The sequence below is a fragment of the Rhinolophus sinicus genome, chromosome 1 (assembly GCF_057876585.1).
Source record: "Rhinolophus sinicus isolate RSI-liver-muscle chromosome 1, RSI-T2T, whole genome shotgun sequence".
NCBI lineage: Eukaryota > Metazoa > Chordata > Mammalia > Chiroptera > Rhinolophidae > Rhinolophus > Rhinolophus sinicus.
In genome coordinates this window covers 183,467,144-183,481,945 of record NC_142501.1, presented here as the reverse complement: position 1 = coordinate 183,481,945, position 14,802 = coordinate 183,467,144, and the positions used below count along the sequence as shown (strand labels likewise).

General features: G+C 34.5%; 1 protein-coding gene across 5 annotated transcripts in view; it reads left to right on the top strand.

Moving 5' to 3' along the window:
- Window positions 1-14,802, top strand: part of TBCK (TBC1 domain containing kinase) — a 179,130-nt gene that overhangs the window by 119,377 nt on the left and 44,951 nt on the right. For all 5 annotated transcript variants that reach the window (XM_019738922.3, XM_019738920.3, XM_019738921.3 and 2 more), the window contains one exon: window positions 54-229. In XM_019738922.3, coding sequence (XP_019594481.3) covers window positions 54-229 — 176 coding nt within the window. The remainder of the gene's footprint in view (window positions 1-53; window positions 230-14,802) is intronic.

Sequence of the window (14,802 nt, the reverse complement as noted above, 5' to 3'; positions counted from 1 at the left end):
ATAGCAATCCAAATTCCATATACATGTGTACTTTTTAAAATTTTTTTATCTAGAAATTGACATTGAACGCTGTGTGCGAGAATCTATCAACCTGTTTTGTTGGACTCCTAAAAGTGCTACTTACCGACAGCATGCTCAACCTCCAAAGCCAACTTCTGAGAACAGTGGAGTCAGAAGTTCAACACCTTACTTCTCTACCGAGTGTCCAGATACTCCTAAAACAGATCTGGTATGTATTTGCAGATTTCATTTACAAACTCTAAAAGAAGGTAGATGTTAAAATGGATATATACTCTAGTATCATTTCTCATAATAATATCACCACTTATGTCCTTTTAACATAGCTTTTTTCTATGCAATTGTAGTATCTGTTTATATATCAACTTGTCACATGTTGAGAGAATTAAAGAAGCAAGGGAAGAATTATAAAAACAGAGAAAGACTGAGTTGTTAATAGAATACGAATGTGCACTTTACTGGTTGTTGGTTGAGAGAAGAAATAGCATTTTGAAAAACTATGCCATTCATGTTTTTTAGCAATATTATTTTTTCTAAAAATATGGCTTTATATATATGGTCACCTAAGCTTTCAGCTATAATAATTCATATATTTCAAACATTCTGATATTACTATAATATTTCCATTAAATTGAATTTCAATTAATATGTATATAGAATTTTTAGATGCCTTACATTTAATAAGTTAAGCTTCCATCACTTTTACAGTGCCCTACACATACTAGATATTTATTGTCTTTATTAAGTCATTTTATTTCAACTAACAGTTGAAAGATAGATAGGATATAGATAAGTAAAGGAGGTTAATAATTTCTTTTTCATCACCATGAGCAATGTCGACACCACCCTAATAAAAAATGTATGGAAAATAAAAATAATATTGCATATTCATCTAATTTTGTTTTAATTGCTCTTTCCAATGCATACTGTGCTTGGTTACGAGCCCGTTCACTAGAATAGGTCACATTTCCTCTGCTAATTAGGGAACTTGCCACACTCTGGAATTCCACTGTTAACGTTCTGCTGTGTTAGGTATGCAGGCGCTAAGATCTGTGATAACACCTGGCTTGTGACTGTGCATATTAAGTACTTAAAAAGTTGAAAGAACCTAGGTAGTTGTAATTATTCACAATAAAATAAAGGAGTTCTAAAATACACCTGTAATTATATTTTAAGTAACTTAATGTAGTTATTCTAATCATGCATTTAATTATCTTTTACTTTGAATATACCTTTCTTGAGATCTACAGTCTAAGCCTACCAGCGATCTTTTCTTCTTGTTAGTGATATCAACATATTGTGTGTGCAATTTTAATCTATGTTTTCTGACATTTTATTTAAATGATGAGTTTAGCGCTTTCAAAAATATGTTGTACTCTACAGTAAATATCATGGGGAAAAAATATGACTTCGTATTTATAAAATGAGGCTATGTAAGTAGTTGAAGGAAGAGAGCAGAACAAATGATCAAAAGAAATGGCAAGGCCAGGGTGGCATATTATTAAACTCTATGAACTTGAGTTGATTTTCTTAGTTCTGTTATTTTCATTAATTATGAGTCCTTATACTTAGAAGAACGGTGTTAGTGGAAGTCTGAATCTGGCAGGAAATAACTTGGTTGATTGAGAGGACAGTAAATAACTACACAAGCAAGATTTCTGGAGTCTTTCTAATGTTAAAAAAGGAATCTTGCTCTGAACAGTCATTCCTACGCAGAGCTGATCCTCAGAGGAGAATATATTTGATCTTTCTCTAAGCTAAGTCAGGTTTTTTATTTCTGTGAGACAGAGAAGTCCTCCAAGTTGGAGAGAGCTGATGAGAACTTGTTTCGAAAGTTCAGGAAGCAAACAGCTGATATTGAGTACTTTGTCAGAATCAGACACTTCATTAAGGACTGGCTGGGTTAAAATCATATGGAAAAGCTGTATCTATTAACATATTAAGGAAAATGAAGTTTTGTAGGAAAAGGATTACTGTTTTTAAATTCATACTACTTGTCATTTTTTTTAGTGTTTAATAGTATAGCTGATTGTTTTCTTTGCATATAATTTACCTTCTGTTTATCATTTATAATAGCCTGCCATTATAATTTTCATCCAGTTCCCATGATCATGAGGTTACCAGATTATTCAGTTCGCTGTTCATCTCTGAGACCTGCATTAAAATTTCCAAAACAAATTCTTAAATTCTTGGTGATAAGTATCCCTGCATCCTTAAAACGGGAATAGGTGATTGCAAGAATATCACATTATTGTCTCAATTACATGTAAATATAAACAGAGAATATCATCATTCTACAGTAGGTTTTTGTTTACATGACTAAGTCATTCTATTATCTGTACACATAAACTTACTTCACTTTGTATTTTACTTCCTCCATTCCTCTGACAAAGGTCAGAAATTGTTCTTTTCAATCATGCTCTCCCTTGATCTCTTGGGAATCCAGAACAGCTAACTAGTCTCTCGTTTTCAAACATTATTTTTCCTGGGGTTTTGGTACACCCCAATCCTTCTTCTTTACTCTCTGTTACCTCTACTCAATATCTTTTACTGTCTTCACCTGCCCTTCTATGTCATTAAATATAGCATTCCTCAGGGTCCTGTGTACGCCTTCTGTTCTCTCACAAGACAGGTATTAGTCGGTGCTGTATGCCTTGCATCATACAGCTGCCATGGCTTCCAGTTATTAGCTCCAGCTCAAACTTCTCTTAGCTCTAGGAGATCCCTACATAACACTCCACTTGGCTGTTTCACAGGCAACCCCTAATTCAACATGTCCAAAAGAATTTATGTTCTTTCCTCTCTAAAGCTGTTGCTCCTCCAGCGTTCCCTGTATCAGTAAGCACCACCATCATTCCCCCACTTATTCGAGTCAGGATCTCGATTCATCCTTGACTCCTGCCTCTCCATCCATATTCAATCAATCAAAAGGCCATATTTATAAATCTGCCCACTTCTCTCTGTCTTTGATGCCATCACTTCGGTCCTGTCTTGCCTGCTTTCCTACAACAGTTTTCTACGTCAATTCCTGTTCTTCCCTAATCCATTCTTCAAACTTCGGCTAGCATAATCATTTTTATTTCTTTACTTAAAACAGCAGTAATTTAGTGTCTCACACTTCTGGAGGCTAAAAGTTTTAAATCAAGATGTTGGCAGAGCCATGCATTCCTTGATGGCTGACGAGGAGAATCCTTCTTTACTTCTTCTACCTTCTGGTGTTTGCCAACAATCCTTGCAGTTCCTTAACTTGTAAAGGCATCATTCTAGCCACATGGCCATCTTCTAGTACCTAGTAATCAATAAATATTGATTGAATGAATTAACGAAAAACTAATTCTAGTTAATCAGTGTTTTACTTTATTTCCTATAAAGCAATATATCTGAAAAATGATCTTTAAAATGTCCTGTAATACTTACTAAAAATGCGTAATTGAGACTCCACAAACATATCTAGTAACTCAGTCTCTGAGGATTTGGTCCTGGAATCTGTGTTTTTCCTAAGGTCCTAGGGTGATTCTTTTATTAATGAGGGGTGGGGAACTCAATGATAACACATTCATATTTATGGTTATATTGTTATTTTTTGTGTTCATCCCTTGCGTATTATTTCTTTGTGTATTTTTATACAAATGTACTTGTTTTGTAGTTATTAATTATCATTAACCTTTATCAGCAAGTTCCTTTCATGAACCCAAACCACCACCTATTTGACTAATCAGCACTCTCACCTGCTCGCTCTCTGAGCCTCTACTTTTGTCTTTACTGCCAAGGGCCAGCCCTCTTGTAAATCTCTCTCCCTGGCTCCCCCATCTCTTCTTGTTCTGCTTTGTGAAAACAGTTCCTTTTTCTTTATTCCATGATTTTATTTTTTTTTTTTAGTTTCAGGTGTACAAAACAATGTAGTAGACATTTACACCCCTCACAAAGTGTTAACCCCCCTTCCCCAATCTACTACCCCTCTGACATCATATACAGCTGTTACAATTCCATTGACTCTATTCCCTATGCTGTACTCCACATCCTGTGACCATACAGGATACATCCTGTGACAATAATAGCGAATGTCAACTGTAATTCTTTATATATAAAGAATTACAGTTGCCATTCGCTATTATTCAGCTTCAGATGTACAGTGCAGTGGTCAGGCATCTACACTGTCCATAAAGTGGTCTCCCTAATAAGACAAGTGCCCATCTGATGCCCTACAAAATCTTTACAATGTTATTGATTATATTCCCCAAACCATCTTACGTATCCCTGTGGCACATATGGGATTACATTAAACTAAAAAGTTTTTTCACAGCAAAGGAAACCATCAGTAAAACAAAAAGGCATCCTACTGAATGGGTGAAGGTATTTGTCAATGATACATCTGATAAGGGGTTAATATCCAAAATTTATAAAAAACTCATTCAACTCAACACCAAAAAAAACCCCCAAATAACCCAATTGAAAAATAGGCAGAAGACATGAAGGGACATTTTTCTAAAGAGGGCATACAGATGGCCAACAGACATATGAAAAAATGCTCAACCTCACTAATCATTAGAGAAATGCAAATAAAAACCACAGTGGAAGCTGTTCTTAATCAGAAATACTGACTTTGAACACTGGAATTTCAACAGCTATTCATTCATATGGAAATAAATTAGAGTGAGAAATTAATCCAGGATTCAAAAACTTATGTTCCCTTCTAACATTTTATGATGTTTTCTCTTTTGAAATCAGTAAAAGTTAACCCTATTAAATCAACCCAGAATATATGTAGTGTCTAAGTAATAATTACAGGGTGTTAATATATGAGTACATGTGAATATAAACAGTTGTCATAGAACATGGAAAGCATCAGGACTTGAAAGTAAAATACTGTTGTCCCTCCTGAAAACTTAAAAATATGAACAATTTTGCTTCAAGAGAAAATAATGTAAAGAAGCGAGAGAAATGTTGGTAGAGATTAAGGAAACACAAGAGCAATATAATGATTTTAAAAAACTTTAATTTTCCTTTTCACCTTTTCTCATCATTTTAAGAGAATTTTCACTAAGTTTTATTCATTCAGAAAACATTTATTGAGCACCTGCTCCATGGTAATTTAATTTGTTCAGGGCTTTACAGTTACAGAGAGGTTTCAGTCCTCAGTGTGTGTTTGAACTGCTTCTTCCTACGTTGCTAATGGAGGGTTCTTGAGGAAAGGTGCTGGGAACAGAGCTTTGGTTCAAACGAAGGGAAAGAAAACCTGCACTGCCCCAGCCTTGTGCCATTACCACCGTGCTGTTCATTTCCTACTCTCAAATGTCACTTAAAACAGCCCCTGAAGTCCAGAGTTAGCAAAATTGTTGTCATTTTATATAAACTTCCTTCCCCACAGTATATCAGTTCCAAATTTTAGGTATAATTTAATTCAACATGCCAGAAAACTATTTTGGCAAATGGAAATAATGTATCGGGAAGGGAGAAAAATATATTTTAGATTGTTTGGAAGGGTAAACTGAACCAAAATCTCAAATCCTTTGTAGAATGAAATAATATAAATACATAAATGGAATATAATCACTCAAGGGTAATGCTTTATTTCCAGGTCAAGAAACTGTAAATTAGTGATGCATGTTTATCCTTGCTTTTTCTGTGTCCCTTCATATTTTTCTCATTTAAAAAATCTAATTGTTTCACTTGAGCTATGTGAAGCCTGAAACATTTACATGTTATATATCTTGTCACTATATTTTTAAACATTTACTATTACCCCTTTTTTTCTGAAGTTATTCTGGCAAATCAAAATTCATAGTTGCACATTAAGATGTTTTCTTCCTCTGAGTGATAGAAATCCCTGGGTCTTCTTATCCTAAATCATCAAATCAGTAAATGCTATTATTCTGAATGAACAGATTTCAGTCATGCACAAGTTTGTTCTGAAATGAGCAGTTCCCTGTAAACACAGCAAGTAAAACAGGCAGAAAAATACCCAGAGCCAGACAAAAATTGAGTAACAACTGAATGAACACTGGAAAATTTCTAGAGTGTTGTATTGAGGAAGATTTGGGGGTGGGGGGTACAGGGTGGTCCTGGGAAGGAGAAGAGAGGTTTTAAAAGTTTTGGGTAGGAGGATGTTAGGGATAGAGTTCTTGATGGGAAACACAAAAGAAGAAAATAAATATGAGTTCTTGTCATCGTTGGAGAAAATAACAATTTTCATGATATAGGGTAGAGTATCCTATTTAGGGTTGGCCCAAGCTAGCAGCTGAACTGATCTAAGACAATGCAGGTCCCTACAGACATCAGACTCTGCTTTGACACAGCATTAGCATATCCACATTGCAGTTGCTAGGAAGGTTATGCTGGTGACAGCTTTTATTCCTTTGCAGCCTGATTTAATTCATTATTGATTTGAGATAGCTCCTGTAGCAGTGTTTTTTCACCAGTAAGTCTATAGAATATATTTTCTTTGTGAACACCGATGGGCACAGATAGCACAATTCCAACTTGCTAATGAATATCTGGGGTCTTGTACTGAGATCTCCCTTATGCAACCTCAAAGTTCAGGGATGTCATTTCATGTACCGGTGACATTCCGTGACATTTAAGGAGAAATGGATTCTGGCACAGTTCTACACAAAGGCTAGCAACAACAGACACAGTTCTTATACACAGGATTCAGTGAGTCTGATAACTTTCACAGTCTCAAAGTATAAACGTCCTGTTTACTCCAACCCTTCTCCCGGGATACCCCATAAAATATACTAAATAAATAAATAAATAAGCCATGCTTTTTGAGAAATAAACCTATTACTAAAAATTCAGTTTGTTAACCTGATTTATACAGGGGCTAACACAGAATTTAACAAAGACAGGTGCATAATGAAAAAAGAAAAGACAGCTTTTATCTGCAGCATTCTCACACTTTCTAGGGAATCATTGCTAAAGGTTATTTCTTTCTTCGTTCCTCCCAAAGCCCAAATGAGCAAATAGCCTTACTAAATTGGAATAATTCCAAAATACATCAAATCTCAATTACAGATTATTGTTCAGAAATCCTGAAGAAATTAAAAATGAAGTAAAACACTTAGCAAAGAGTAGGCAAGTAGAGTCCTACAGACAACTTAATAGAATTTAAACATTTATACTTATCAAAAAATATTTGGATTAGTTTAAGATTAATAAAATGTTGGTTTTTACCCAGCAGGGATAGAAATATTCCCATCCGGGAGTGTAAAATTAAAAATTAAAAAAAAAGTTGGTTTTCTTGAATAAATTAAATGGTTCCCATTGATTCTAGATACGCTGTTACGATAAACTAGACCCTCACGTGTTTATATTCGTCTGAATTCTTTTTTTAGTTATATTCATCTGTTTCAGTTTATTTCCTTTCTACTACAAAGAGATTGTTAAAATTATGATTATATCATACATTTGGTACTATGTTTTTACATGAATTATAGAATTAGTCCTTTTCTTCTCGTCCCTGAAAAAAAAAAAATGTTGGTATATATAGTGTTACTGAATTCAATTTACTAATAACTAGGTGGAATTGACATATGATATTGAGTTTCATGTTTTTCCAAAACAGCGTATGTCTTTCTGTTTATTCATATCTTCTTTTTAAGTTCCTCTGTAGCGTTTTATAGTTTTCTTGCATATTTCTTGTTAGGATTATTCCTATTTTAACCTTTCTGTTGCTATTATTATTGGGATATTTTATTTCAATATATTTACATGTTTTATAGCTAGCTAGCTATAAAATAAATTTTAGTTGAATTTAAAATACCCAGAAATTCTTTGTATCTTTATTGACTGGAAAAAGCTAGCTAGATAGGTAGATAGATAAATAGATAGATAGATTGTTGATTTTGCAAGCAATTGGGTGTTGTGATTAAGAATGCAGATGTGAATTTTTTAATCTCTCCTCTGCCACACCAGCTATGTGATCGGTTTCCTTGTTGTTCATAGAATAGATATTATAATATTAAATACTTCATAGTATGATTGTGAGGATTAAGTGAATTAATAATATATGTAGAACACTGCTGAGACATACTAAACACTCTGCAAGTTTTCATTATCATTATCATCGCCACATTATTGTTCTCATTGTTTGTAATAGATTTCCAGTTTATTCAGATTTTCCAGTTATATATCAATTGCAAATTTTTGATAATTTTGCCTTTTTTCCAATTTTGTACATTTTATATCTTTCTATTATTTACTTGATTCACCTACATAATTTCCATAACGGTGTTAAATCACAATGGTAATGGTGCACATCCTTATCATATACTTAGATTGTCTCTAATGTTTTCTCTCTTTTGACTTGAGAGATAAGTATCCTACATTCTGATTTCAAAAAGTTTTATCAGTCTTTTCAACATGTTGTTCTGATATTCAGTAGAAAGTTAAAATAAGCCATGACTCCTGAGGTCTGTCTTTTTATTATGTTTCAGCTTTGGAACCAGCTCTAAATCTCGGCTCTGTCCTAATTTCTATTTATGCAGAGGGTATCACTTCTATCAGAAACTGCCAAATTTTAGTTTAAGCCAGAGTTGTATTTAAAGTCGTTGCTCCCATGGGAAGGAATATCTCAAGAATTCATAGAATGGGCAATCCTGTGATTCTGAGAAGGGGTTAAGAAAAAAATTGACTAGACTTGAAGAGCAATGAAACCTTACTGAGAATTTACCAGGCAAAGTTAAAAAAATAAATTTTAGTTGAATTTAAAATACCCAGAAATTCTTTGTATCTTTATTGACTGGAAAAGAGATAATTATTTCTAATAATATATAAGCAACTTTTTAAATTACCTTTCCTGAAAGGCTGGTACCAACTGTAGCTTTATATTCATTTGTTATTTGTTTGTTAATTCTTGATTTTTTATGATATTGTTACCATTTATAGCATTATTATCATTTCAATTAAAGTAGCCTCATGTGTTTTAACCAATAAATTTATCAACTGGATTTGCAATAGAATATCTATTTTTTTTTTCTATGCAAACAAAACTTTTGAGTACACCTGGCATATAATACGGTATATAATTGTTTAAATATATCTGTACATTTATAGTCACTGTATAGTATTTTAAGGATTTACCTCACCACAAGAAATATTGCCTATAACTCCTTTATTGAATATTTTCCCTTTTCTTAGAGTACTGTTATTATTGCATATTAAGTTATGTTAAGCCAAAGGAGTATATAAAGACATTTTTTAAAATTTAACAAGCTTAAAATAGAATATATCTAGAAAAAAATATTACAGTAATTTATGTATTGTATAATAGGTGATTTTAGTTGTAATTGCTGTCACAATTAACAGACTTCTTGTACATAAAATAATTGATTACATTTTCTTATAAAAAAATCTATATTTCTTCATGTTCAATTTATGTTTCAGAATCCAAAACTCCAGTCAGATCTTACATGAATTGAAAAATTAGTTCATCCCTCAAATGCTTTTATTTTCAATGAGAAAATCTGAAAAAAAAGGTACTAACCAATTAAACATTGTGGAAAGGATCCATTCAGATTTATCAGTTCATATTCCATAATATGTATTTTGTATTATAAACTTAAGTACATCTACATGATCTCTGGCTGTAAGTTGATTGTGTCATGTATATAACCTTTCTGATTTCATTAAAATCAGAATCTCTTCATTTATGTGAAAGAAGTTTGAAATACAACTAAATACATTATGGACATTGATACTTCAGTATCTTTATCATTTTAAGAATTGTCTGAGATGGTGTATAGTATATTAAAATAAATGATTCCATATTAGAGACAATTGAATCTTCATCATTTGATTTTAAATAGTCTTCTATCTTCCTAGCAGAAACAGAATTTCCCTTCACTTGGGACATCTGAGTCAAAGTAAAATAAAAATGGTTGGCTGGTGCATGGGATTAGCTGAACATTCCACCAGATATTAATCATCGTAATAGCAGTTAATATCACAAGCTCTTTAAAGAGCTTACCTTGTCGTTGGCACAGCAATAAGGATGAGAGAGGGAGAACTCCAGACTTTCTTCCTCAGGGATTCACTGAAGCTTCCAGCCGGAGAATATTTTGGTTGTTTATTTGACATCCTCTTGTTATATAGTGAGGGGAGTGATGGGAGAATTTCCCAAGTGACAAGGACCACCTGAGCAGAAATGGTAGTGCTTATCACTTCAGTGTATGAGGAGAAGGGTAAGGGTGAGAGAGAATGGTAATGAAGTCAGCAACCCAATTCAAATAAGAACTGGACCTTGGAAAGTTACAGTTTGAGATGAAAATATCAAGTGGACTAACTACAATACTGTGACCTCTTAGCCACCAGCTGACTCTACTCCCTGTATCTCTGCTGTTGAAAGCTGATCATAGCTCTCTATGTGGAATAGCAGCTCTATTATGTTCCAGAAGGAAGGTACCACAAATTATATCTTTAGGAGTTCAGCTGAGCGGAGCTGCTGTCTTAACTTTTTCATCTTGTTTACTCAGCCTAGGAAATTTATCAGGTTCTGGTTTTATTTCGAAAATTATTTCCAGAAACTTACAGTAGCATCCTCCACCATTCCCCACATGCATTGCCTTGTTGACCCTGTGTTTGCCCCATAAATCACTGATATGAGAGTGATTCACTTACTGTAACCTCCATCTCTTCTGCTCTTACTTCAACCAATTTAAACTATGAAATATTTTCCAGCTACTTGTCTTTGAAACGCATAAGTTCTTATTGATCTAAGTTTATTTAAGCATGTCATGCTTTATGAACAACGCTTTGCTACACCTCACAGTTAGAATCACTCTTCAGTCTCTTTAAGTAGAAACTCTTCTGGTGTCATTAAGCATTATGTACAGATTTCTGACTTTTGTCCCAGGAGGTAAGCAAGAGTTTTGGGACCTATTGCCAGTTGAAAAAAATTAATCAGAAATAAGGTCATAGAGTTCTGGAGCTAAAATAAACATAAGATATCTACCTGAGCCCCTTCCTTTTATACGTGAGATAATTGAGGCCTAGAGAGATGAAATATCTCCAAAATGATATTGTATACCAAAGAGAAAAATTACTGTCTTACAGAAATTTAGCTTACACAGTTTTTCTGGGGCACATCTGTGAAAATTTTAGCATAAAATGCCTAATCACTGAAAAAAACTTCTATCACCACTCCTTGGGTTTCATATTCATATACATTATCTCTCTTATATTTGAGGGAGAAAAATACTCTCTGGTGTGAGAGCTGTAGTATGCAGCTTCCAGAGCATGACGGTTTTATTTCAAACTCCATTTTAGATGCCATATTTCTATATGTTAGAAATAGCGACCTCTCCCTATTCTCTCTAAAAACAAGAGGCAGAAATGAAAACATCAAAATGCCACTGAGACTATTTATATGGATAAAAATGTTTTTCTAAATTGGTAGTTTTTCAAGGTAGTTTTTCTTTGTTAAAACTCCCTTGAGAATGATAGTTAATGTCTAGTCTGTGCTATTTGCAAAAGCCTGGCCCTCATACATGAGCTTGAAATATCTAGCTAAGAAATAAGAGTCGATTTATTATAGACGTGTGGAAAAATGAGAATTGATGGATTTTGCCCTAAATGCTCTGAACTTTATATATTCCCAAGCCTTGTTAATACTGTGTTTCCCCAAAAATAAGACCTAGCCAGACCATCAGCTCTAATGCATCTTTTGGAGCAAAAATTAATATAAGACCCGATCTTATTTTAATATAAGACCGGGTATAATATAATATAATGTAATGTAATATAAAATGCTGGGTATAATATAATATATTGTATAATACCGGGTCTTATATTAATTTTTGCTTCAAAAGACGCATTAGAGCTGATGGTCCAGCTAGGTCTTATTTTCAGGGAAACACAGTTAGTTTACATAATTTAAGATTTTTCTCAGCATAATATATGGATTTGCTGACTAAAATGAGGATTTTTTTCCTTTTTCTTCAAATTGTTTATTCTTTTTCATGACTTAAACTGCAATTACTATGCTGATAATTCCAAAAATATGATCCTGTAGTCTGGACTTCTCCGAAATACCAGTTCCTGTCTCTAACTGCACTCTCAACACTTCCACTTGGTAGCCCTTATGTAACCTCAGTTTCACATACTCGTATCTAAATCTGAACTTGTCTTCCCTTTATCTACTGTCTGTCACGGTTACTATCTTCTTTTCCCCCTAGTCATCCATGTTCTTCATTTTCTCATCCCTGTCTTTTGTCTTTCTTTCTTCTGTTAACTTTCCTTAATACACCCAATTTGACTGAATAGCTACTGAGTTCTAGACTGCTAGGCAGAGGAAGTGTACATACAAACAAGTCCTACTTCCTGTTCATGATGTATTGGAAGAGACCAGTATCAGTATGGAACAAGAGCTATTAACCTGAGAAACTAAACGTTTAGAAATTCTTTCAAATAGAGAATAATATGACCAAAATTTCTGTCTCATTCATACCAGGGTGAATTGAAAAAAAGTGGAAAGGATTTTAAATGAGAGGCTTTATGAAGCGTACCTAGAAGTAGAATCAAAACAACTTTCCAGTGTGTTTGACAGAATTTCTTCCCACAGAATATGCATGAAAACTCCAGGGCTTTACTTGGCAAACTCCTTCCTATTCATCCATTTATGGTCAACTCAGACGTTACCTTTTCAAAGAAGTCTTTGGAAATTGTCTACCTTCTCCTGGACAATGATCTACTCCTTCTTCTGTATCATGACAGAGATCAAGTTGCAGTGGGTTCAGGAGTGAATTGGAAGAAGAATGTAGAGATGAGAAGGTAGAGGCATAGCAGCTAGGGAAGCGCCCACCCCTGGGAGAGTAATTTTATTATTTACTATTTATTGTTTTAATTTATCTTTCACTGTGGATGGGAGAATATTAGATGTATTTGTAAGCGAAAGAAAAATCATGGAAAGGGAAAGACCGAAGGAAAAAAGAAGATAATGAATAGAGCAAAGCTCTCAATTTCCAGTGTTGTCACTTAATCTAGATCTTCATAAAATTTACTTTCTAACAAGTCTTTCTGTTTGTCATTTTCCCCATCTCTAGTTCATCCTTTAAGATACAGCAAAGTAATCTTTCTAAGATACTGCTACTCCCATGCAACACATTCCTTCAAAAATCCTACAGTACTTCTCTGTTTCTTACATCCTCGAGCTTCTCTGTCTTTCAGAGCCTCATGATGTGTCCCGTTACCTGCTCAGTGCTACTTCCCTCCAATCCCTGGGTAGGTACTCAGCTCAGTAAGAATACTCTCCATTATCTCTCTCACACCCTCTGACTGTGAGTTCTACAAGAACATGTTTGTTTTGTTCATGATCGTGTCCCACGCACAATGCACGGTACCTAGTAGGTATTCAATAATTTTTGTGCAGTGTTTCCTTGCTCAGCATTCACACTTCAGGACTTTTACAATAATCCACTTATGCAACACACTTCTTTCTCTTTTCGACTTTTCTAAACCCTACTGATTTTTCTGAATCAAGTCCCACTTACTCCACCTATGTTTTGCTACCTACTTCTGCCCATATTCTTTTCTTCCTTTCTCTGAATTATCATAGTATGTACCTGCGATTCCGTACGTGAACTCTTACAATAGGGGCAGTATAATAATATGGTTAGGAGCTCATACTCCAGAGCCTGACTGACCAAATTTGAACCCTGGCTCAGTTAATTACTGATATATGGCCTTTGGTAAGTTATTGAACCTCTCTGTGCCTGGATTCCTCACCTATAAGATAAGCAAAATAATGAAACCTACATCCTGGGATTGTTGTGAGACTTAAATTTTGAATTCATGTATGTCAAGTGCACATGGTAAGCACTACATAATCTTTTCTGTTGTTATTGTATAGGTTTATTACCGGTTTGTTTATTTTAGTCTTGCCTTTCCAACCAGATTGTGCACTTTTGATATTTTACCTCTCTAGAGATGGCCAGCACAGGCTAGTTCATTAAATACTCATTAATTGATGATTTATTCGAAATTTAGACCATGATAAGATGACTTTATCAAGAAATTGAAGTTGCTTCACAAAGGAGCCGACTTTTCATGACAACTTATTTTATATAAAGATATAAAGATCTACAGTCTACACTTTTATATCTATTATACCAATTGATCCTCAGAGTAAATTTATGAGGTAAATGAGGCAAGTGTCATTATTCTCACTACATAACTTAAGAACTTAAGGTCAGAGAAGGTAAGTGTCTACTCCCCGCTCTGTCAGCATTGCCATGTCTGCCGACTTCTTTCCTGCTCAGAGAAGTACACAACAGATGAATTAGTCTTCTGTGTAAGCAGACATACATTGTACTTCCAAACGAATGTTGGCCACGCCTTCTTGGAGGTATGCCCAGTCTCTGCGTATGATTGTCTTGGGCATGCCCCTTTATGTGCCTTGTGAGGGGGACATTTGAGTGTCCTGGAACACTTGCTCCTCTACCCCATGGGATGGGAAGGGAGATACATTTTGTCTTGAGCACTATTCCCTATAGAGTTGATACCCACCCCCTACTAAAGTCCTTTCATAGGCTGAGAGGAAAGGGGATGGTGGGGTGATAGTTGGAAGTAGTAGAGTCACTTCTGTCCCTTCTCAGTTAGTCTTGGAGGAGTTGCTGGAGATTTGTTGGTAGCTTCTATTATTTGGTAGCATATTAGAGCCTTTTTGTCTCAACACAGGCACAGCATCACTCAGCATCCTGTTACACATGCATGTATTAGTTCTCAAACACTTGAGGACTTTCTCTGGGCAAGGCTCTATTGCTTGCTATGTTAGATACAAGAGAAAGT